The sequence below is a fragment of the Festucalex cinctus genome, chromosome 7, assembly GCF_051991245.1.
Source record: "Festucalex cinctus isolate MCC-2025b chromosome 7, RoL_Fcin_1.0, whole genome shotgun sequence".
NCBI classification, from domain to species: domain Eukaryota; kingdom Metazoa; phylum Chordata; class Actinopteri; order Syngnathiformes; family Syngnathidae; genus Festucalex; species Festucalex cinctus.
Genome location: NC_135417.1, coordinates 10435802 through 10461602, shown reverse-complemented (window position 1 = coordinate 10461602; position 25801 = coordinate 10435802). Strand labels below are relative to the sequence as shown.

Sequence of the window (25801 nt, the reverse complement as noted above, 5' to 3'; positions counted from 1 at the left end):
GCCACGCTCGGGTTCTTTCTGCGAGTCTCCAGCAGTCCATCTCGCTGCTCTTTTTCTCCCAATCTGGCTCCCTCCTTCCACCCCTCCTTTTTGCCTTTCTTTTCCTTCCGCCGTCTGCCACTCCAAGAAGGCAGTTGGCACTCGGTCCACGCCGGATCGCGGACGGTGGCAAAAAAAAAAAAAAAAAAAAAAAATGGCAGCTTTTTTTTTTTTTTTTTTTTTTGCCTTCTCCGTCCCCCTTTCCTCCACCTCCCTCGGCCCCTCTTGAGAGAAGTAACCCAGATTTGGAAATGAATCGCCTCCTATTCCCCTCAATCTCTCGCCTCGCGCTCCTCTCTCACTCTTCTTTCTCTCTCTTATCTTTCCGTCCTACTCTCGGTTAAAAACAGGAGCAATCTTGGAAAGCGAGTACCACCTCTCCATCTCGTCCTCCTCCTCACCCTGCCTGCGGGTTAACGGATATTTACAACTTGTGTCTTTGCTTCCAAGGAAGGCTTGAATCACAATCTCTCGCTGCCGTTTGGTCCAGAAAGCTTCCTTCTTTTTTTAATTTGCGCTGGCTCATTTCCTTCTAGTATTTTTTGTGTCCCCTCTTACTTTTTTTTTTTTTTTTTTTTACCCGTGGTGTGGCTATCTACTGTCGAGGTGCCTCTCTTGCGAGGTTGAGGCCCGAGGAAGTGAAGAAAGATACCCGCCGCTCAAGGCTTTGCTCACATTTTCAGGTACGGTCCTGATAGATTTTGTGTTTTTTTTTGTTTTTTTCATTATTCAACACGTAATAACGCTAGCAGTGTGACGATATATCGATATCGCGATAAATCGTCATACTTTGTCTCCCGATAGATTATCAATATGTCTACGCAAGTATCGCGATATTTGTGGTCAACATACAGCCACTATAACGCCTCCAATGTTCATGACTTATTGAGCAATTACTTGGTGGGGCCACTAGGGGGAGCATCTCATAAGAGTGGTGGGGAAATGGACGCAAGTCTTCAGGTGAAGAAGACGTATGAGCTTAGTTTTTTATTTTTTTTATTTTTTAGTATTTCATTTATATTTGTATATATATTATATACTTTATATACTGTATATTTATATATTATATTATGTATTTATATTTATTTATATTATGTTATTATAATATTATGAATTATTATTTTGTTATTTTTGAATGTGTACGATTATTATTATTAATGTATTATTATTATTTATTTTTTATTATTTATTTATTAACGTATTTATTGTATTTTAATTTATTATTATTATTATTATTATTATTATTATTTATTTTATTTATTTATTTTTTATTATTTTATTATTATTTTTATTTTTTATTTTTTTATTTTATTTTATTATTATTTTTATTTATACCTGAATAGCGCTGTCCCATTTTGCCCACCAGTCTCTTCATCCATCACATTTCCTGACATGGCTTCATGCAACAATGCTAACTTGTGACTGTCAAAATCAATTGATGTCATTTAAAAAACGAAAAAAACTTCCTGCGGACTATTTGAGTCGAAACTTCCTCTGCTAAATGAGACCAACTGCTAATAAGGGCATGGCAGGAAGTGGGAGAGAGGACACAGACGCTAATAATGGAGCAGGTGGTGAGGGTGTTGTTGACATGGCAACAAGAGGAGGTAGAGTTGACATGGCGACCAGGGCGAGGGGTGGGGAGATGGAGATGCAAGTGATGCCGAGAGAAGGAACGAGAGAGAGAGAGAGAGAGAGAGAGATAGTTGGCAGACTGGACGGGCAGTATGTGGGACAGTTGTGTTAATTGTTTAGCGACTCAAAAGTCTCTTAAGAGCGCTTTGCCACCGTGCGCGAATTAACCTCTGTCTCCTTCATTAGGTCCTCGCTTTCCCTCCATACCTGCCACTTTACCGTTACAAATGGACAGGGACAGTTTGTTTCTCTTTTTAAGAGCTGACCCATTTGTCGGAAAGTTGATTTTGTAAAATATGGCCAAGCCATAAAGGTGCAATTGAGGCAAGTTGACTCTTGTTGTTTGTTGAAGGTTTTTACCTTTAAACCAAAAGGCTTTTGTAGCTCTAATTGTTTTTTTTGTTTTTTTGTTGTTGTTTTTTTGGAAAGGGGGGGGGGGGGGGGTCAAGAAGGCCAAGAACCAATATTTTGAGCCGATATTCATTTTCCGTAAATATTGGTGTAATTTTTTTTTTTTTAAATACAAATGCCAATCTTGACTTTGTTGTAATATCTTAATGCATGTTTATTGAAGAATTTTTCAGACTTTTCAAAATGTCAGTTTTTTTTTTTTATTTTATTTTATAGAATAATCATCATATCGTGAGATAATCGTTATCCTGAGCCTTGTCTCGCATATTGTATCGTATCGTGAGGCAGCCAGAGGTTCCCACCCCTACTAGTACTCTTGTTTGGTGTGTTTTGGTGTATTGGATGATTACAAAATAGCACATTTGATTTTTGGATGGAATTTCAGGATAAACTTAAAATTCCTTTTTGGTTGAACCTTAAACTTTGAACCTTAAACGGTGTCCAACTGTTCAATATTTTAGTGCTTGTGCACAACTTGAATGACAAAATTCAAAATTCCCGTTTGAAACATGAACATTTCAAAGGACTTGTAAAAGTCTCACCTGTAATGGGTTATAATCAATTTTAGGTTCATCCTAAAATCCAACCCCAAAGCCAAAATCCGTAACTTTTTAATGAGTAGTAGAACCAAATGGAGCCACAACAAGCTGACGCGTCATCTTCATTCTTGTCACACAACACTGTGAAGGCATTCCACTCCTCAATCAGGACAAACAGCATGACCGAGCGTTTATTGGGTTCGGGTCAGGACTGTTGGCAGGCAATTTCTCTGCTTGTACTCTAAATTGCCGAGGTAGCCTTTTGGAAAAACTTCCTCGAGGACGACGTCCCAGACAGTTGTGATCTGAAAGTGTCTTCAAGTGATGACAAGCCGCATCTTTCCAGCGATGTTGTAGCTCGATGCCGTCCCACACCATCACACCGCCCACACCGAAAAGGTGTTACTCTGCTAGTGGTGCTGGCCTGAAGATTTGGCAAATGCTCAGCTTCTCAATCCACAAATGTTTTTTTTTTCCCCTTACAAATGTGGATATAAACAGGCTTTGCAGTTGTATAGCATTCATAGATCAACATTTCCTGTACTTCATGGCCAATTCACGTTAATTAAGTTAATCCAAAGCGAATATATTAAGTTGAACGAACTCATAAAAACATGACCGAAGTGGCGTTTTCCTCCATCCGCCCCCCTCTATGAGAAATTTTAGGTCATTCTGCTCTCTAAGCACCAGCCCCTCCCAACCTGAGAAAATGAGCTGTTGGCACTTTGTGATGTCATTAAGTGCAGACCCACCCCCGCTCCGCCTCTGCAGACTAAACACACGCCCACTTTCTCTGATCTGTCCATAAGATAGTGACAAAGGTAGCCTTTAGCAGTAAACATTCTGTCCAAATGTATTCAAAGCAATCAAATAAAAGTTTTGTAATGCCAAAGTGCAATATGACAGTTGGGCGTCTTAAAATCCGTTCTGGCTGACACTTGTATAAACTACAAGTAAAACCTATGCCCTGTTGAACTTAACTGTACAAATGGTATAGTGGGTAGTGTTCTTACCATGTAAGCAGCAAGTACCAGGTTCGAGACCAGCTCCGGTTTCTTTGTTTGTTTGTTTGTTTTTCTTCTTTTTCTTTCCTCCCATCCTCCTCCACAATTTCTTGCGGCAAGGAGCCATTTTGTCTCAAATGTTCAGCAATTCTCTTTTCAGAGTGCAGCTAGTCATCTATTAACTCATTCACTGCCAGTCCAGGACAAAAAAAAATCTTTGACGTCTAAAACCATCTATGGCAGTGAATGTGTTAAAGTTGGGTGTCAACATGTTTTGAATATTCTTGGAGACTACACAAAAGTTTTGTTTTTTTTAACTATGTGTAGTAAACGCTGCAATTTACTGTTGTTGCTTTAATACCAAGTTGATGCATAACAAAAAAGCTTTTTTGCACATTGTTTTATTGCGTGTGCAGGCAAAAAATGAATCTTTGACGTCTAAAGCCGTCTATGGCAGTGAATGTGTTAAGCATGCAAAACCCGCTTCAGTCGATTGTTTTAAGACGATGCATCCATTATGACAAAAATAAACATTGACAAGACAAATTTAGAATCAGAAATTTGAATATATCTTTTTTTTTTTCTTTTTTTTTGTTCTGGAACGACTTCCGCAGAACAAAATGAATATGTAACGTGGTCATTGTTCTTTTGGCTCCACAGTGATGAGAGTACACGGAGGAGGATACCGAGAGGTCGAAACGGCCATAAAGTGCTTATGTAATAATGATTTCACGCTTGGGTAGCAATACTGTACTCGGTTCCACCTCTACTAAATCTTACAAACAGCTCTCAGTTTGATGACGTGCACTTAAAAGCCGCCACAATACATTCGTGAATAACTTACTAACACGGTAAACCACAAACTGAGCATTGTAACTTATGGAAAGGAAGAAATTGAGATTGTCTGTTTTATCTTCTGCCCATTTCATCTTTCTCCATGTTCAGCATCGTCCCTCGACCCCCCCGTGTCCTTGCGTACGACCTTGCGCGCAAGTCACCCATCATCCATCCTCTCCCTCTCTTTACCCCCCCCCCCCCCCCCCTCCTCTCCCAGGCGTCATGTCCGCCCCCGTCTCCCCTTGCCCGCTGACGCTGGCCTCCCCGACGACATCGGGCGGCTCGCCGCTGCCCTCGCTGCTGTCGCCTCCGCCCCGGGTGCCCGTCTTCCAGAGGAAGGGCGCCCTCAAACACAAGCGCATCGTGGAAGTGAAAGATCACCAGTTCACCGCCCGCTTCTTCAAGCAGCCCACCTTCTGCAGCCACTGCACCGACTTCATCTGGTACGCGCGCACCGACACGACGCGCGTTTGCGCGAGAGAGCACCCCGGTAGTTCTTAAGCCGCCTCCTCAGGCAACCCACTGCCGCATCTGACTTTTTTTTTTTTCCTCTCGCTCTCCTTGAGGCTGCAGAAACAGCCCACATAGGCTAGCACGCTGACCCCATCCCATCAAACGAGCTCTCCTTTCCCTGCTGGAGCCCACACGATAGAACACGTTCGCTTCAAAGCAGACTCACTCGCCAGACGCTTCATTAGGTACACATGATCAAGATAATGACATTCAACATACAGCCGCCTTTACAAAGGACATTGTCTTTGTGAGTTAAAAAAAAAAAAAAAAAAAGCAGAACGTTTCATATAATGTGCACAAAATTGCCCCCCAAAAAAGTCCGAAAATTTATTTTAAAAAGGCAGAAAAGAAAACATGAACAAATGAAACATAAAATGCCCCAAAAGCAACAGAAGAAGGGCAGAAAATTGCCATAAACTTTATTTGGAATTACCAAAAATATACAAAAATAAACAAATAAAAATAAAAATAAAAAAAAGGGGAAAAAAATTCATTAAATTTTTTTTTTTTTTTTTTTTATGAATTAAAAAAAAAATGCAAAAAAGGAAACTTTCAAAAAGTAACTATAAAATGTCCAAAAACAAAAGTAGAAATCCCCAAAATGTTCTCAAAATGTCCACAAAATTTGACAGAAAAGTCTAAAAATGTATGACACATTGTTTCCTTCATCAAAAATGTTCAAATGTTTTTGCGGCTCCAGACAGTTTTTTTTTTTTATTTATTTAAAATGGTTCTAAAGACAGTAATTTTTTTTATTTATAAAATTTTTGTAAGCTATGATTTGTCACATTGTTAGCATTACGCTAAGGCAAAAGCATTTAATTCTCTTTATTAATATTTTAGTTTGACAGAGTTGAGTTGTATCACTTTGACATAGTTAAGCAACAACAATGTACAACGTTCCATCAGATCGGGCTTATTTCAGAAAGTACAAAAAGAAAAACACCATTTTTAGGAAAATAAATGAGGATCGCTTCCATGTAAAAGTTGAATACGCGGACTAAACATTTTCTACACGGTGATTGTAAAAGTGCAAATTCATGATGTGGAATGAGCGTAAATGAATTTGTGACTCCGCAACATGTTCGGAGACGCCAAATCGAACGTGTGAAGCAAAACGTGTTCTAAGCGTGTGCCGTGTGACATATGGCGAGGCTGCGAGTTGGAGGACGCTTGGCGCATGTGCCAGCAGCCTCTGGGTAGTTTTCAGGACATCCCCCCACACACACACACACACACACTTGGCTGCCATCTTGGATGCACCATCACACTCAATCCTTTCTTCACGTTGTTTGAGTCCCAGTGTTAGTTACAAAAAAGAAAATTCAACGCGGAAGAATTACAATGTTGCTTGGGAGTCCTTCCAAGAAAAATGGACCCACAAAATGGACCCTGCATGCCTCACTATATATATATATATATATATATATATATATATATATATATATATATATATATATATATATATGTATATATATATATATATATATATATATATATGTATATATATATATATGTGTATATAAAATTATTAATAATAATAATAATAATAATAATATTTTTATTATTAGTAGTATTTTTTTTTTATTATTATTATTATTATTATTATTGCTCACCATTAATCACAAAATTGTATATGTGTTCTAAATGTACAATAAAATATTTGTATAATACTTGTTATAACAGAAAAATTGAAAAAATGTTCAATAGAAATATGGCTCCTTCTTTTAGTCATTGATACAGTAATGTCATAATAATACGTAAAATTGAGTTAAAATGAAAAAGATACTGCAAAAGACGAGGGTGAGATTGATTTGTGTTGAAGTCATTTTTCTGCCACTAGGTGGCATAATTGCATTTATAAGACGTTGGTGACGGCTCAGTGCATTTTTCTTTTCACGTTAAGATCGATTTAATCTTTAACATGAAGTAACATTTTTACAGTTGTAAAACAGTCTCCACAAATACGTGCATTTTTATTATATTTATTACTGCAAAATTTTGACGTGGACTTGTTTGTTGCTTCCTTGTGACAAGCTTTCCAAGTAAGGTGCAATCACGTGTTTAAAAAAAAAAAAATAGTGTCTTTAAAAGAACTTTAACTAAACTCAAAATGAATGAAATTTTGACACCCCTAATATATTTATTTTGATTGCAAGCAGAGCCCAAAAAAAGGATTAAAAAAAAATATATATTCACACTTAACATCAACTTGTCAAACTTGCTTGTTTTGGGGGATTTCTCTGTGTCAGGCAGCTCAGAGTTGGAAGAGAAAAGTTTGCCACAATTAAGACACCATAAAAGCATCATTTGTATTTTTTCTTCCACGTCACGACCAAATGCCACTTGTCAGTTACTACGTAAGAACAGTGTGCATGCGGCGCACGTAGCAGGCAAAAACCGCCAAACGCAAATTCCTCCTCCGACAACTTTTTTATCAAATGCTGATAACGGTAACGAATGCAAATCTGCAGCTTTGCTTACCTTTTCGTTTTGACATGATAGCGCTCGTCATTTGAAAGTAGCAGATCTTCACTGCAGTCTTGAGGATTTTCAGAAAAAAGATTTCCTGCACTTGGTTGTATAATTTCACACTTGGTGGGTTGGCGGGCATACGAGAGACTCAACGATTTTGGACGCAGGCAATGAAAAAGTCCATTTGTCATCATCTGTCCCCTTTTAGAAATAGAAGAGAACAAAAGAGTACCGTACCTGAGTACTACTTTAATTTGTATTTTTTTATTTTTTTTGCTTACAGCTTCCAGTATAATTTGTTTTAATTTGATTTATTTTTGTCCAATCATAGTTAACTCTTATTTGGTGTCATCCCTGTCTAATCTGTGAGGTCTGCAGAATATTCTGTTCTATTGCTATAAAAACGTGGAACCTACCAAAAGAAAGATTAGAGTTTCTTCTTTCATCAGGAAAAAAAAAAAGTACGTTTGGATCTGTTTCCGTATTGCAGCAATTAGCATTAGAATATCGTGAAGTTTCATCGATATTCACATTCCTGGTAAAAACATTGGCAAAAAGAGCTTGTTGCAACATGGCCCTGGCTGATCTCTTGTACTCTGCTGCCACCCGCTGGCCCATTAATTTTGTAATAATTTTGTAATAACTACCATTTCTTTAAGCCACCTCTTCATGTCAGAAGCTGTATCAAAGCTTTTTGTATAATCTTGAATTTAAAAAAAAAATGTAGAAAAATGTTTTCGGTAGTGCAGGACACAGTATTAAAAAACGTATTTATACGTTTTTGGGGTTGAATGAGTTAAGAGAACCACACAGTTTAAACCAGCTAGGACGTACACTCAAAAATAAATGAATAATTTCCTGTTTTCGGGGTACTTGAGCACCCTCAAAAATGGGCGAGAAACGTCTGCATTGCGAACCAATCGGATTCCAAATTTACAAGCTGGTCACCATTTTCCTGTCTTCTGATTGGTTGGTGAGAGCAAAACTTATTACGGCCAAGTTTAACGAGCAAAACAAATGTGTAAACATCAATACACTTAAAATCAGCATTTATGTTGAGTGTGATGTATTTCGTTATTTTTTTAAATTTTATTTTATGTTTTTGTCATGTTATGAGATAAAAACTGATTCTGAACTGCTCCAGATGAGATCTTGCATTTTTGTACATTTTTTTTGTGAACAAGTCAGCAAGGTACAAATACAACAGTTTTTTTTTTATGTTTTATTTTTTAGCATTCTTGTGTAAGTGGTTGCAGACATGTTTTTAGTCTGGCATCCAAGTGAGCCAATGAGCATGACTTGCTGCGTCATAGCCGGTTCTCTCATGCTCCCTGCTGGTCAAAAGCAGAACGTCGCTCACGTGCTTGCACAACCTCCTTGGCTGCTGCATATTGTGCATGAACATGACCCCCCCTCCTCTTTCATTACTCCCTTTTATGGGTTCCTTATGTGTAAGCATGTCTTATTTGTCCTCCCTCCCCAAAAAAGTTGCTCGATTCCCTGCAGGCCAGATGCTGAGTGGACTCTTTGCTCAATCAATGATTTTAATTATTCAATTAAGGAGCGATTGGGGAAAAAAAAAAAAGCCAACAGGGTTACGCAAGCATATACCAATTTGCTTTGCCTCCACGTGACGCGCCGCCTTTTTGTTGATCACCTATGCATGTTCTTTTAATGCAGTGGTGTCCAAACTGTGGCCCGGGGGCCGTTCGCGGCCCGCCGTCCATTTTTTAGTGGCCCGCGACATATGCTAAAAATGGCATTGGACTCAGTCCAAATAAAAAAAAATTAAAAAAAAATTAAAAAAAAATGTTTGGAGATGGTCAAAGTAAGAAGGGAGGGTGTCGAAAAACAGGTGACATTAAAGGTTATTTAATTGAAAAAACCCAAATTCAAAAAACAATTTCGTTAACGAAATAAAACAAAAACGAAGATGCTTTTTAAAAAAAAAAAAAAAAAAGAAAACTAACTAAAATAAAACAATAATAATAGCAAAAATGTCCTTCGTTTTAGTCATTGATAAGTCATTTAATGCATGAGCCTTTGGGGATGATTTGAAATGTGACTTTTAGTAGATTTATTTTGATGAGGGATGTTCGATACCACTTTTTTTCAGACCGATACCGATACTCAGACACTCAGTAGTCACCAATACCGACACGTACTGCCGATACCAGTAGTACATTTTGACAAATAAAAAAAATCACTAAAAGATATTTTTAAACAAATATATTTCCTTTAATTTTGACAAAAAAAAAAAAAACAGCACAGTCACTCTTCAATAGTCTTAACGCTCAAAATAAAAGACGAAAATTGCTCTTTTAGTTTAAGATTCACAATTTTGAAGTATTTCCAAACCGGTGAAATTTTGGTGAAAAACTGCTGCAAGCTAGCGCCACTTACAGGCAAGGAAAACTCACTTAACGTCTTCGGTCACTTGTACTCGTCTGCGTTATGAGTACTCGAGTACTTGAAAAAAAAGCTGGTATCGGCCCCATACCGATACCTGGTATCGGTACTCGCCCATCCCTAATTTTGATATAAACTGGAATAATGACGTGTTTTTTCAATATTGCGCACAAGTAATACACATTTAAAAAAATTAAAACTAAAACTAATACTGAAATGAACTAAACTAAAACTAAGCAAGAAATAAAACTAATAAAAACTAACTAAAAAAAAAACTCAAAATGAAATAAAAACTAAAATTAAAAATTAAAAAACTATAATAATCCTACTGCCATATTACAAATAAATTGGTTTATATACTGTAGCATTTTTTTATATATGCAAAAGCACAAATAAATTAATTGTCCCATTTTAAGGACTAAACACAATTTCTCTTCATAACATTATGTGGCCCTTCTGATTTTCTGTATGTGGCCCTCAAATGAAAAAAGTTTGGTCACCCCTGTTTTAATGAGTGAAGACGATTGCGTTTGCACCTTAATTGTTCCGCCGTCCTAATCTGTGCGCCTTTTCTCGCTCGCTCACAGGGGCATCGGCAAACAGGGATTCCAATGTCAAGGTACACGCGCCATCGATATTTGGCCGTTCATCTTCTCCGATGAGTTGCTGACTTGAGTGTCTCTGCCTTGCCCTCTCAATCTCTCTCTCTCTCTCTCTCTCTTTTTTTTTTTTTTTTTTTTTTTAAGTTTGCAGTTTTGTGGTGCACAAAAGATGTCACGAGTTCGTGACCTTCACCTGTCCCGGCTCGGTGACGGCCCCCAGACCAGATGTGAGACTCACTCGCTCATTAATCCAGACGCATCCTTGTCACGTCTGTCTACCGCGAGGGGGGGGGCTTACGGGGGGGCTGATAAGACTTTGAAGGCAGAAGAGGAGCAAATTCCTTTGTCATCTTTTTCCGCTGCCTTTTTTTATTTTTTAAGCTTTCGGGAACAATTTGTCTTCATGCTTTATTTTTTATTTTTATTTTTTTAAATAAACGGCATCATGAATGGGGTCAAGGGGAGCGTAATGTGTGACTATGTGTGAGAAATGATAACAGAGGGAAAAGTGCACACGCAGCAAGATGGAGGATTTTCAACTTCTAGTCTCGAGGAAGGTGAAAAAGAATGAGGGCGCTGATGATGAGAGATAAAAATGAATCATCCCTCTTTTAAACACACTCACATTCCGAGATCTCATTTCCACGCCCGCCCTTATCTCATCCGCGTTATTCATGAGCCGTCCCCATCCATATGTGTCCCGCTTACATGCATGTGACCGCGTGTCCTTGCTGTCACGCTACGTTGTATGTTTTTTTGTTTTGTTTTTTTGTTTTTTTTTGTCACCTTTCAGGACCTGAGAAGTCGACACGCGTTCAAGATCCACACGTACGCCAGCCCCACCTTCTGCGACCACTGCGGCTCGCTGCTCTACGGGCTCATACATCAGGGCATGAAATGTGCATGTAGGTACAAATGATACAAATTTGTGACATGATTAGCTCGTTCGCTCGCAGACATTATGACTGCTCCCGACTGTCTTGCTGGATTTTGACTGATTTTTTTGCAAGGCCCGCGGAATATTGCGTTCTATTGCTATAAAAACATGGCGCCTACCAAAAGAAAGATTAGAATCTCTACTTTCATAAGGGAAAACAAAAAGTATGTTTCTATCTGTTTCGGTTTTGCAGAAATTAGCATTAGAATATAGTTAAGTTTCATCATTATTTACAAATCTGTTTAAAACAGTGGGGAAAAAGTTTGTTTCAACATGGCCCTGGTTGATCTCTTATACTCTTCTGCCACCTGCTGGCCGGTTTTGTAATAACTACCATTGCTTCAAGCATTCTGTATGCTCTAGCTAGCATAAAAAAAAAATAAAAAAAAAATTAAAAATAAATAAATAAATAAATAAAAAGAAAATGTATTTATACGTTTTTGGGAGCAAATTAGTTAAGGATGTGCACAATCATAGATGATGAGATTCATTCTATTTGAAACAAGGGTCTGACCGATTATTTATTTATTTATTTATTTGTTTATTTATTTATTATTCATTTTTAATATTCGGCAGGAAAAAAAGATAACTGATTCATTCACTGATTTATTTATTTTGTAATAAATATATAATGAATTAAAAAAAAAACTTCTGGTCTTTTAATGCTAACAACAACAAATACATGAATTACAGGAAGAATATTTGTTGTATTTTTTTGTTTTTTTTACAATAATTTGTCCTTTAATATTTGTTTAACTTTACAACAGAGGAATTTTCGAGAACAAAAACATGGAAAAAAAAAAAATTAAATTTAAAAAATTTTTGTACTGATGTGGGGGCTCCGCTAACCCCGCCGGTGCCCCCTTCTGCACGGCACTGCAGTCTAAAAGCAATTGGATCAAAAGTAACCAATTATAGATTTAAAAAAAATAAATAAAAATGGACCGATCCACTTTATGGGTCAATTTGACCCAACTTTCTGGGTTGTTTTATACAAAATGACCCAATTTTGTTTTTTGGACCTAAGTAAAGGATGTGCCAAATATTTATGAGTTGTTTGAAATTAAAAATTAAAAAAATAATCATAATAATTCTTGACTGGGTTTGGTCAAATTAACCCAAGTAGAGGTCCAGTTACTTTTTGACCCATAGTTGGATATTTTTTATGTTTTTTGGGGTTTTTTTTTTTTAGAATGTGCTGCATAGTTTTAAACTTGAATTTCTATGTACCACTTTATTAAATTATTAATTATTGATGTCAAGTCATCTTTTTTTTATATAGCGATTTGAAACAGCCTTAGCTGTCACAAAGCACTTTTCAGAACCACAACGAAACGCATATTTACCATCTTTGCAGGTTGCGACATGAACGTCCATCGCCGATGCGAGACCAGCGTGCCGAGTCTTTGCGGCCAGGACCACACAGAGAAGCGTGGCCGGATCCACCTGACGGTTCGAGGAGAGAAGGAAGACGTCTTCGTCACAGGTGAGAAGAAGTCAACCGAGGTGCAAACCAAAAAGCGCAAATTTACTCGGTCACTGTTTTCGTTCGTCCTCCTCCTGCGCCGTGTTTGTTGGCAGTGCGGGAGGCTCGTAACCTGATGCCCATGGACCCCAACGGCCTGTCGGACCCGTACGTGAAACTGAAATTGATTCCTGACCCGAAGAGCCACAGCAAACAGAAGACCAAGACCATCCGCTCCACACTCAATCCGGTCTGGAATGAGAGTTTTACCTTGTGAGTCCGACACGTCAGCGCGAATTTGACCTGAGAGATTTCTCAACATCACATTTGAATTATCCAAATCAATTGTTTGTTTGTTTTTTGAGAAAATCATAATTTTTTGTTTTGTTTTATTTTTTTGTAATTTTAGAATTCTATTTATATAAACTTCATTTTTTTTGTAGATCTAATTTAATTTAAAAAAAAACACATTTTCTGAACAACTAATGTTTATTTTGATTTAATAGATTCATTATTATTTTGTATAATTTTTCAGAAAATAATGATTTTATCAGGACAATATTTATTTTAAGTAAATATTTAAATTTGGATGTATCCAAGAAATTTCAATGTATTTCTTTTTTTTTGACACATTAAATTTGGATGCAAACTACATAAATTATAAATGTAAAATAAGTATATAACAATTTAATTAAAAATATAATACTGAATAATAATACTAAATAGATTTAAATTAACCTTTGATTTAATAGATTCTTTATTATTTAGTATAATCTTTCAGAAAATAATGATTTTATCAGGACAATATTTATTTTAAGTAAATATTTAAATTTGGATGTATCCAAGAATTTTCAATATATTTGTTTTCTTTTCTTTTTTGACACATTAAATTTGGATGAGAACTACATAAATTATAAATGTAAAATAAGTATATAACAATTTAATTAAAAAAATACTTTTATCAGCAAAATATTTATTTTAAATAAATAAATTAACCTTTCAATTTAATATATAATGTTTTTAGATTATAGAAAAATTGGTATTGGAAAAAAAATATAAAATTAAATCATTGTTAATTGGTTATTTCCTGATTTATGCTATATAATTAATACTTTTATGCTTTTATGCTGATTTTTTTTTTTACTTGTATTGTCTTCAATGTAATTGTATACCACCATTTTGTGAGGATTTTTTTCTTTTTTTTTTATCAATATATTAAGTTTTATTATTTGAATTGTTTATATCATGAGCAAATAGTATTAATTTTAATTAGTAAATTTAATAGTAATTTTATTTTAATGTTTACTATAATTTTATCAGAAAAAAAACCGATTAAATAATTTATGAGATGATGGAATATTTTTTTAACTTCACTTTTAGCAGAGAAAAAAAATGAATAATTGAAGAAATAAAATTATTTTTTTTGTAATGTACTTTACCTTGGAATAAAAAAAATATATAATGTATTATCAGCAAAAAAGGTCAGCTCTATTCTAATGCCACACTCCAGTAGTACCTCAATTTGTCTCGAATGTGTTTCTTCCATGCGTGCGCAGTTCCGTGCGCGGCCACCAGTGGGACCGGCGTCTGTCCGTGGAGGTGTGGGACTGGGACCGCACGTCCCGCAACGACTTCATGGGCGCGCTGTCCTTCGGCGTGAGCGAGATCTTCCGCCGTCCCATCAGCGGCTGGTTCAAGCTGCTGGCCCAAGACGAGGGCGAGTACTACAACATCCCCGTGCCCGACCCGGACCTGCAGGTAACCGCTCCAAACAAATGCGACTGCAAAACGTTGAGTGCCTGTTGGCCAAAAAAAAAGTGGACTCGTGCATTTCTATTCGTTGAGCGGACAGCGAGGATGCCACTTAACCGTTTTAATGCGCTGCCACTTCTCCTCAGACTTGGCTCGTCCTTTATCTCATTACAAAATATTTACTTCCAATAAAAGCAAGCTGCTATGACTCACGCAGTCGGAATCTTGTACTGCCACTTTGAGTTTATCTGCGCAAATAAAAACACAAGTGCCTCCTTGCGCGTCTAATGAGATCCGATACAAGTTGTATCCGCGGAAAATTCTGCCTTTGCAGAGATAATAATGCTTTGGTTTGATTAATGACACTGTCAAACTGGTATTCATGTACCATTTTTTCTTGTTTTAGTCTTTAAAAAAAAAAAAAAAAACTTTCAATCTTGAGATGACAAAATGCTGCGAGGCTCCCGCAGACTGAGGAAGAGGTTGACAGTTTTTTTTGTTTTTTTTTGTTTTAAATATTATTATTAACACCCCTGATCTGCACATTTCCAATACATTGTTGCAGTGTAACACACATATTTTAAATTATTTTTAATTAGGCCAATTGTAGTATACAGTACAATATTCTACAACGTTATATTCCCTTTAAAAAATAAATAAATAAAAAAATGACTGAGGAACCCTTCTGTGCTACACTTTCTCTCCACCAGGGTGCAGGCTTGTCCTGCCTTCCCTCCAACGAACACCCCAGGAGGTGAACTTGAGGTTGAACTTTGCCGTTGTGTGTGAACCGCATGTAACTGCACGTGTCCCCATTTCCGCAGGAGCCCCAGCCGGACGGCGCCCCGCCCTCCTCGCTGCCTCAAATCGGACCCTCCGCCCCGTCCGAGCCCCTCCCCGTGGCCCTGCCCCTGACCCCCGTGCCCTCCTGTCCGCCCGCCCACTCCCACATGGCGGCCAAGGGCAGGGTGGGCGTCCGCGACTTCAACTTCCTGATGGTGCTCGGGAAAGGCAGTTTTGGCAAGGTACACGTCTTCTCCTGGTGCTGGATTTGACCGCGTTGTTGCCCCCCCCCCTTTTTTTTTTCACAACGGTGGCCAATGATTAATTCAAGTGCGCGTCTTTTGTGCTGTCAGCAGTCATGACATCAAGCTGGCTGGCAAACAGACGCTCCTCCTGGAGGTGCTCCTTCCCGGGGAGCCTTGCTCTCCATTTTCACTTTCCAAGCCCCCCGCCCCCCCCATCCCTGCCATCCCTCCCGTAGATGAGCCGTGATGAAGAGAGTGTCGTTTCGAGTCCTTCTGCCTGGTCTACAGCTCCCCTGTGCTGTTTCATAACTGTCAGATGAGAGTCTTAACAGGGGACGGGAGAAATAGAGCTCGACTTACGTAAGATGGATGTTTCAAGGGGTGGGGGGGGGCCTTGAGGCTGCTGGGGGAGTGGGTGGGGGGGGGGGCACACAGATAGGAAAGGAGAGGATTACTGTGAGGCGGGAAGTGACAAAATGGCCAAGAGGAAATAGGATAACAAGCAGCCGAGAGAGAAGAAAGAATGTGTGCGATTTCTAACGTTCCAATGCTGTGACCAATTGAAGTTTGAAATGGGGGAGGAAAAAAAACAAACGACTTCGCTGCTCATCTTATAGTCAGACGTGCTTTTTAAAATTCAAATGACTCTTCATATAGCAATGGTATTAATAATACTGTCCGTACAATTGAGCTCTTATTAATTTAACAAAGCTCGACAACTTGAATTGAAATGTAATCCCGCATGGAAAGAATATTGCAGTGAATGGTTGCGTAATATTATTCGCAGTTCTGTATTCTATTAGATTTCTATATTGCTGATTTTTTTTTGGAAACCCAAAACTCACTCTGGCATGTACAATTTGAGACATTTTAAGATTAAAAAAAAAAATTATAATTTTATACTGTATGTACATTTTTTATAACAAGTTAGAGAAACATAAAATGAGTTGATGTTTTTTCTATGTAGGAAACGTTACAGTAACTTTTTAAACTAGACTAAGTGCAATTTCTGGAGAAAATTGCGTTGGAATGCTAATAGCTAAATGCTAAGATTTGAATGCATGTGGAATGCTTATGAAGTAAATTGAGAGATAAATTATGAAATGATAACCTCCTGGTTGGACAATGCACTTTAGCAACTGTGCAAACGAGCAGAATCAAACACCTGGTAATGATGATAAGTTATATGTATGAAAGTGGGCGTGGAAAGTGACATTTAGAAAAAGTTCACTGTCTATCCCATTGAAAATGAATGGGGCAAAAGTTGATATTTAACGTTAAATTGTGCAAATACTGTAAGTAATGAGGAATCATACGATATATATGAAATTATATGTATACCAGCAGAAACTAATTTTTCATGATTCATCCAAAAGAATGACAGTCGATATAGTATATTATCTTAATCCAGTTAATCTCCTTCACTCCAAACTGTTTAAAAAAAAAAAAGCATTTTATGAAGAATAACTATAGTTTATCATACAGAAAACAACGTGAAATAAAAATATATAATTTGATCCTTTATTATAGACTTTTAACGGTGTATGAAAGACGATTAAAAAAACAAACAAAATCCACAATAATTATTCTAAACATTATAAGGAGCAACTGCCACAACACAAATAGCACAACATAAATTAAAATTGAGCTGTTGAATTAATATTAACCCAAAGATACCACAAGATGGCACCAAAGCACTACTTTTTTTTAATTTATTTTTTTTAAATAGACCAACCTGGCTTGTCGAACCCTCACTTCAACATAGTTCCTTTGAACAAAGTTGCCACAGGATGGCGCCAAAGCCCTGTGACAAAGTTTTGGCGCCATCTTGTAGCATCTTAGACCGTTTCAAAGTTTTTTGTTTTTTTTTTTTCATTCCTAAGGATGATTAATGGATGGATTTACAAAAAATAAAAAAATAAAAATCCGCCAACAGGGAGAGAAACCTTTTCGTTGGATGTTGGACAGGATTTTTGTCACAGAGCAGCAGGTCATCAATAAACATCTTCTTCATCCTCCCAATTGTCCAGTAAATTACAATAGCCGCATCCCCGCATTGTCACCAGGACCGTTTCTCAGTCGACAGCTCTCCCCGTAAATTCTCCCCATTGTCGCAAGCGAGCGCGTCGTTCGCTTTTAGCGTTTTGCCCGTGTTGACGTTAACGTGCCTTGAAATATGCGGGGAGCATTAATGAAATGTTATTTCCAGTCATTTCGGCATGACTGCGCACAGCCAGCGCAGACATCCGTCCTAATAGTGGCAGCACGTGCTGGGTTTTTTTTTTTTCTTTTTTTTTTTCCCCCGCCGGATGCCCGCCATGCACACGGCAGGATGACACGTAGCGCTTATGACACACTGACCACGCCGCAGTTGGCACGTGCAAAAAAAAAGCGCGGCGAGAACGTAAAGCCTTACAGGGGAAATGCATCGTGAGTCACGTTCAAGTACACTTGGAATATATTCCGCTTTTTTTTCCCCCTTCGAGCCAAGTGCTGTGCTGTGTTTGTTATTCTCTACAAGTTAAGCAACTTCGGTTTATTTCCGACCGCACTTTTAAAATTCACACGCTCGCCCGTCACAACATTATGTACGGCAAAAACATCACAACGCAAGATCACAGTTTGAAAAATGAGCAGATTGAGGCCAGGTTGTTTTTTGTTAAACGGAAAGGTCCACTTTCCTTGCGGCTTCTTTCAGGTGCTGCTGGCGGAGGAGCGAGGCAGCGAGCGGCTTTTCGCCGTCAAGGTCTTGAAGAAGGACGTCCTCTTCCAGGACGAGGACACGGAGAGCGCCCTGGTGGAGAGGAGGGTCCTGGCGCTCCCCACGCGACCCCACTTTCTCACCTCGCTCTACTGCGCCTTCCAGACCGAGGTGCGCCTGTTCGTTTGTTTGTTTGTTTGTTTGTTTTGGTCTTATTTATTGAAGCTTTAATTGAGAATCAGAATCAATCGACAGTTTTGTGTTGGCTCGTTTGAGCAATTTGTCGTAGCACTCTAAAGTGCTTTAATATCCTACGGAACGTTGGTGTTCCACTATGGTGTTCCACAAGGGTCCATTTTGGGGCCACTCTTGTTTTCATTGATTTCATTTCAAACTGAACTCTGTTCAGGTCTTTCTTGTTCATGATATTGTTTTCCTTTTCTTTTTCCTTTTTAAGATGACAAATTGAATTGTTGACCAACTTAATAAAAGTGTTTCAGTTGGTTGAATTACATTTAATTAATTATGAGTTCATTAAACTTAAATATTCATTTCGGATGAACTCAATTCAGCCATATGTTACTAATTGAATTGAATTGAATTTTATTAAAGGGATACTTGACTCCTGCGATTGGCTGGCGACCAGTTCAGGGTGTACCCCGCCTACTGCCCATAGCCAGCTGGGATAGGCTCCAGCACCCCCGCGACCCTTGTGAGGAGTAAGTGGCTCATAAAATGGATGGATGGATACTTGACTCATTGAGCCATTTTCAGCAGTAAAAAGTTAATATTTTGTCCAGGATTAATTTGATAACTAAAGATGACATCACCTGTGTTGACAAATTAGGTAACGACCAATCACAGCTTGCTGTCTCCTGGGTTTGGTCAGCAAACTGAGCCATGATTGGTCGTTACCTGTTTCTTCAGCACCGGTGATGTCATCTTCAGTCGACAGCAAGTGGGAAAATGTCTTTTTAAAGGTATTAATTGTTCATTCTTAACTCATTTGCTCCCAAAAACGTATAAATACGTTCTATTTTAAGTGTTTTAAGTGTCCCAAAGACGTATTTATGTTTTTTTTTGTTTTTTAATGCTAGAGCATGCAGAAGGCTTTGATGAAGCCTCTCAACTTTAAAGAACAGTTGAAGAAATTGTAGTTATTACACAAACTGCCAGCAGGTGGCAGCAGTGAATTGTGAATAATGATGAAACTTAGCAATATTCTAATGCTAATTACTGCAAAACGGAAAAAGATACAAATATACTTTTTTTTCCTGATGAAAAAACAGACTTTAATCTTTCTTTTGGTAGCTTCCATGATTTTATAGCAATAGAACAGAATATTCTGTGGCCTTTGCAAAATCCGTCAAAACTCACTGCCACAGTCGATGGAACGGTTGCAGCTCACCATGTGACGCGTGTGGCGAATTTCCCACAGGATCGCCTGTACTACGTGATGGAATACGTCAACGGCGGCGACCTGATGTTTCACATCCAGATCGTCGGGAAGTTCAAAGAGCCTCACGCAGCGTACGTGCGCTTGCTTATCTTCGCGCCGGCTTGAATGATCTGCTGGCCGCTTTGTTCGTGATTCCTGGCGACTCTTGGGGGGGGAAAAAAAAAAAAAAGTCCTCCCGCTAATCTCGCCTTCTCATCGCCGTCATCCGATCATCTTTGATCAATCATCCAAAAAAAGTAATTCATAGCCTGTTGCTCAATTTTTTTTTTTTTTTTTGATTTGCCTTTCATCTCGTTGCTTGCGCCGCCTTTCATCACCCGACCGCCTCGTCTTGTCATCCGTCCTCTTTTGATTTACTTTTTATTTCCTGATACATGCGCTCGCTCGCTGCAGGTTTTACGCGGCCGAGATTGCGGTGGGCCTCTTCTTCCTCCACAGCAAAGGGATCATCTACAGGTAAAGAAGCTGATTTATGTCACGTTCGGGGGCCGCCCGACTCGTTCATCCGCAGTGCAGCGAGCGAGAAAAAAAACAAACAAAAAACGTATCGCTCTTGTCGTTCGTAGCAAACGAATCTTTTTTTTTTGCGGCATCCATCAAAATGAGTCATGCGGCATGTCCGTCCTCCCTCCCGCAGGGATCTCAAGCTGGACAATGTGCTGCTGGACAGCGAGGGCCACATTAAGATTGCCGACTTTGGGATGTGCAGGGAGGGAATGTTTGAGGGCGACAGCACGCACACCTTCTGCGGCACCCCGGACTACATCGCACCCGAGGTAGGCCGCAACCGTGATGCTTTTTGGAACAGAAAGTTTGGGACTTCATTTCTATTGTCAACCAGGGATGTCACGATAGCCAAACATCACGATACGGTATTATCACGATATGAAGGTCACGATGGAAATTGTCACGATGTTGTGGGGAGGTTGGCGATACAAAAAAAAAGGTCACAATATTGTTAAATAAAAAAATTAAAAATATTGTGCTCTGTACATAACAGCAATGCATATAAACAACCTACAATTACTAATAACACTTAATAAATAAAGTATAATATTAAGATTAATATTGAGGCACTTACTTGCAAATGCACGCACACATCGAGTTCCTCCACATACTGACTCGCTTCCCCTTCATCTGACCATTAGCGTGGATTTTAAACATAGAAGGGCCAAAACATGCCTTGTGAAAATTAAACTGCGCTAATAAAAAACAAAACAAAACAAAAAAAACTAGCCACCAGAGGGTGCTAGAACCACACAAATGGAAATCAACCTGACCTTTTTTTTAAAAGATGGGTTGGGTGGGTTTAACAGATGTGCTGCTTTTAATATCGTGTGACACGACGATATTGTAGCAGTTTTAATAGATCACGATATTGCCGTTATCATTACATCCCTATTGTCGACAGTTTTGACGGGTAGCAAGTTAACTGCTTTGTGCCTTTTTTTTTTCTTCTTTTTTTTTGACAACCATCATGTTTTGCTAAAGTGCATCGAAACCCCACAAATTTGCAGATTGGCATTCATAAGTTATTTATTTATTTATTGATGTATTTATTTATTTATTTTTGCATGATCAACCTATGCGGTTATTCACAGAAAAGCCCTAATTCTATTATTTATTTTTATTTTAAAGCAATAAAATCAGTACTTTGGCGCCATCTTGTGGCATCCTCGTACCAAGAAACGATGTTGAAGTGAGTTGAGTCGCTTTATTTAGGCAAAAGTAGAACTTTGCTGCCAACTTGTAGCATCCTAGTGCTAATGAATTAAGTTGAAGTGAGTTGAGGAGCTTCGTTGAGACAAAAGTAGTGCTTCGCAGCCATCTTGTGGCATCTTCATGCCAAAGGAATGCGCTTGAAATGAATTAAAGCTTTATTTAGACAAAAGTAGAGCTTTGCTACCCAACTTGTGGCATCCTTGCGTCAAAGGATTATGTTGAAGTGAGTTGAGGAGCTCCATTTAGACAAAAGTAGTGCTTTGCAGCCATCGTCGTTGAAGAGCTTCATTTAGGCAAAAGTTGTACTTAGCCGTACTTCCAGCATTTTGCTGCTAAAGAAACACATTGAAGTGAGTTGAGGAGCTCCATTTAGACAAAAATTGTTCTTTAGTGGGTGCAAAGGAACCATGTTGAAGTGAGTTGAGGAGCGTCCTTTAGACAAAAGTAGTGCTTTGGCACCGTCTTGTGAAATCTTGGTGCCAAGGGAACTACCTTGAAGTGAGTTGAGGAGCTTGATTAAGTTAAAGCCAGTTATTTACTAAGCATCTTTGGGCCAAGGAACCGTGTTGAAGTGAGTTGGAGTTTCTTTGGGACAAAAGTAGTGCTTTGGCACCACCTTATGGCATCTTGTCTGATGAGCCTCTTCAAGCCTTCCCATCACAAACCGCAGCGTAGTGCGCATACGTGAGCTGATTGGCCCGGTTTCCCCCTCTTCTTCTTCTTCTTCGTCTTCTGTTTCTTTCACCTGCAGCCCTCTGCTGCAGTTGCGTGACTCCCATGTGACCTTGTCAGCATTTTTTTTTTTTTTCAGCCATTAGCTGATTCAATTAGCCCAGCTGGGAACAAAACCGCCGCAAAAGCACCAGCGCTGTCCTTCGCAGACCTTGTCTCACCATCCTCACTCACGTTGACAAGCGTGACTGATGAAGTGTGTGAGAAAGGTGCGGAAACGTCTCAAATGAATCCACGGAATTTAAAACAAAAAGTGTTTGTGTGATGAATCGTTTGCGTTGCGTGCGTGCGTGTTCAGGGGGCAATCGGAGGAGCATGGAGAAGGCAAGGTGGGGAAAGACAAAAGGGAGAACGGGACTTGTTGATGAACATACTGAGTATCGACTCTCTGATGTAAACACGCAGCGATTCTGCCGCGTTTGACATTTTGGATGCGATACAATAAACGCCCTCCAGGGGGCTGCGGGCTTGCTCCCTTGTGACAGGCACACCCACATACACTTGTGAAAATGTTCACACAAGTTATTGTGACACTCATTCAGACAATCAACCTTCAACACTTCCCATCTTACATATACTGTAAAAAATAAAAAATATTAAAAAAACCATTCAATTCCTTTGTTTAAAGGTATAAATTGCAGTGATAAAACAAAAAAAAGAAAACAAACAAACAAACAAAAAAAAGTCACTGTCCCAGATGTACGGAAGCGTATTGCATTCACTTGGAAAAAAAAATTAGTAAATACATTTTGTTTTTCTTACTTTTGTTTTTGTTTTGTTTTTTATTGAGTAATTTATTTTTCTGTTTTTTTGTTTTTGTTTTGTTTTTGGGGGGTTTTGCCCTGTTTTACTGAATATTTTTTTCAGTCAAAAAAAGATTTCAGTAAAACGGGAAAAAAAAAACAGAAAAATAAATTACTTAAAAACTGAAAAAAATATTCAGAAAAAAAGAAGGAAAAATTACTCAGAAAAACAGGAGATAAAAAATATTCAGAAAAACAGGGGGAAAACATTTAAAAAAAAAAAAAAAAAAAGAAAAGAAAAAACAGCACCAACTTGTGTTTTTCAGAGTATTATTTTTTTATTTTTTTTTTTTATTTTTTTTTTTACCTCTGCACTCCAAGTGACTTGACCTGTATACATGACTGGATAGCTGCTAGCCCAGCTAGTACAAGCCGTTGAAGTCGCTGTATATGTCTCACCTGTACCATATAGTTTATAAAGTAATCTGCTCACAAGGTGGGAGTAACAAGATGGCCGCTATGTGACTTGCATGGGCTAATTTTTTTTAGCTTTTTTTTTCAGTTTTTTTTTTTTTTGAATAATATTTTTTTGAATAATGTTTTTCCCCCTGATTTTCTGAGTAATTTTTCCTCCTCTTTTCCTGAATAATTTTTCCCCCTTTTTCAGATTTTTTTTTTTTTATGACAGAAAAAAATATTCAGTAAAACAGAAAAAAACATTTCAGAATAACAGAAAACAGAAAAAAAAAATACTAAAAAAAAACAAAGCTCACAATGCTTAAAAAAAAACAAAGCTCACAAAGTTGGTAAGCTTCCCTGAGTTGATCACGAGTTCGTCCCAGTTCAGTACCAATTGGTGGATGACCGCGTCGGATGTTCGTTACCTTGACGATGATTTGGGCTCTCGTTCTGGAACACAAGTTGGAGCTTTCAATGTCTTTTTTTTTTTTTTTTTTTCCTCGCTCGATTCGCCTTCCTCTCTCGGTGCAACACTTTCCGTCCTGAAAGATTCAATTCTCTCCCATCATCACTCCTGGGCTTGAGTGCCACCCCCAAATCCCCACCTGGGAGTTTTAGAATCCAATTGCAAGTTCACACTCGCTCTCCCAAGTGCAAGACCCCCTGACGATGTGACTCATTTCAACACTTCTCCTCGCTGCTTAAGCTCCAATAATCTCCATTTAATTGTCTGTCATTCACACGTCGCACCGACACACACATGGAGATCGTTATTTTCCAACCACTTGGCACCCAAACTCTGGTGTGCGCCGCATTCAAGAAAGCGCTGGGAATGTTCAACCTCATATATCGCACATTTTTCACCCTAACTGGCATAGAAATATAAAAGTTTAAGTCAAAGTTACTGACTGTAACACCTAAAATGAGACAGCGAGACTTTAATTGAAATATAAAACAAACCACCAATATGCAAAATGAAAATGTTTACATTGTTGAGCTTTGGTCAGAATTTTTGCATAGCTCAAACATGCTTTTTTTTTTGTCTTTTTTTTTTTTTTTTAAATACATAGTGCACTGTAATAATAATTTTAAATGCAGTAACCATAACTTTGATTATGGAACTTTCCATTGGAAAGATAGCTTGTCATAGTATTTACTTACAAAAAAGCATAAGAAATATTTAAATACTATATTTAATATTTATATATTATTTTTTTTATTTTTTATAATTTGACATTTTTTTAATTATATATATATATATATATATATATATATATATATATATATATATATATATATATATATATATACAAAATTTGATATAAAATAAAAAGTGCAGTCTACCTTAATATTTTAGTTTTTTTAGCTGACACACTCAAAATAGTGACCAAAAAAAATCTTGAGAAAAAAAAAAAACAACAACAAAAAAAGAAGATTGAAAATTGCCACATCTTTCACAACTTTTGACAGCAGAAAGACAAAAGTCGCATCCAAATCTGACACCGGTAGAAATGTGACCTAATGACCTTTTCTTCCTTATTTTCAGATTGTTGCCTATCAGCCGTACAACAAAGCGGTGGACTGGTGGTCTTATGGCGTCTTGCTCTATGAAATGTTGGCAGGACAGGTATCAGACGCATCCTCATTAACGCATTTGCTCCCAAAGACGTATAAATATGTTCTATTTTAAATGTTTTAAATGTCCCAAAAAAGTAGTTATACGTTTTTTTTTTATGCTAGAGCATATAGAAGGCTTTGATGCAGCCTCTGAACTGCAGAGAATGGTTGAAGCAATGGTAGTAATTACAAAAGCGGCCAGAAGGTGGCAGCACAGTATAAGAGATCAACCAGGGCCATGTTGTAACGAGCTCTTTTTCACAGTTTTCACCAGGAGTGTGAATAATGATGAAACTTAGCTATATTCTAATGCTAATTGTTGCAAAATGGAAACAGAGAGAAATATACTTTTTTTTACTGATGAAAGAAGAGAGACTAATCTTTCTTTTGTTAGGTTCCATGTTTTTATAGCAATAGAACACAATATTCTGTGGGCCTTGCAAAATCAGTCAAAATCCAGTAAAACAGCCGGGAGCGAAGGGGGGGGGTTGGGTTGCTTCAGTGAAAATGGCTGCCAGTGAATTAAAGTTAAAGCCTCCGAGTCTCTGTCTGTTGTGATATGGATTATTTATTTCACTTTATGATTTCATTCCAGCCGCCTTTTGACGGCATTGACGAGGAGGAGCTTTTCCAGTCCATCATGGAACAATGTGTCTCCTACCCCAAGAGTCTGTCCCGGGAAGCTGTCGCCATCTGCAAGGGAGTACGTTGCGTACATTCCA

At 38.1% G+C, this 25801-nt stretch overlaps 1 protein-coding gene across 3 annotated transcripts in view; it reads left to right on the top strand.

Annotated features, from left to right (window-relative positions):
• The window catches only part of prkcg (protein kinase C, gamma), a 36884-nt gene that overhangs the window by 6188 nt on the left and 4895 nt on the right, over window positions 1-25801 (top strand). The window contains exons 1-15 of one of the 3 annotated variants that reach the window (XM_077528071.1): window positions 222-722; window positions 4683-4908; window positions 10450-10481; window positions 10609-10691; window positions 11258-11369; window positions 12759-12887; window positions 12983-13139; window positions 14423-14624; window positions 15443-15643; window positions 18345-18518; window positions 19786-19877; window positions 20200-20262; window positions 20444-20582; window positions 25009-25089; window positions 25675-25782. In XM_077528071.1, the coding sequence (XP_077384197.1) occupies window positions 4688-4908; window positions 10450-10481; window positions 10609-10691; window positions 11258-11369; window positions 12759-12887; window positions 12983-13139; window positions 14423-14624; window positions 15443-15643; window positions 18345-18518; window positions 19786-19877; window positions 20200-20262; window positions 20444-20582; window positions 25009-25089; window positions 25675-25782 (1794 nt within the window). In that variant the 5' untranslated portion in view covers window positions 222-722; window positions 4683-4687. Of the gene's footprint in view, window positions 1-221; window positions 723-4682; window positions 4909-10449; window positions 10482-10608; window positions 10692-11257; window positions 11370-12758; window positions 12888-12982; window positions 13140-14422; window positions 14625-15442; window positions 15644-18344; window positions 18519-19785; window positions 19878-20199; window positions 20263-20443; window positions 20583-25008; window positions 25090-25674; window positions 25783-25801 lie in introns of those variants that run through there. The other 2 variants (XM_077528073.1, XM_077528074.1) reach the window with 2 other exon arrangements.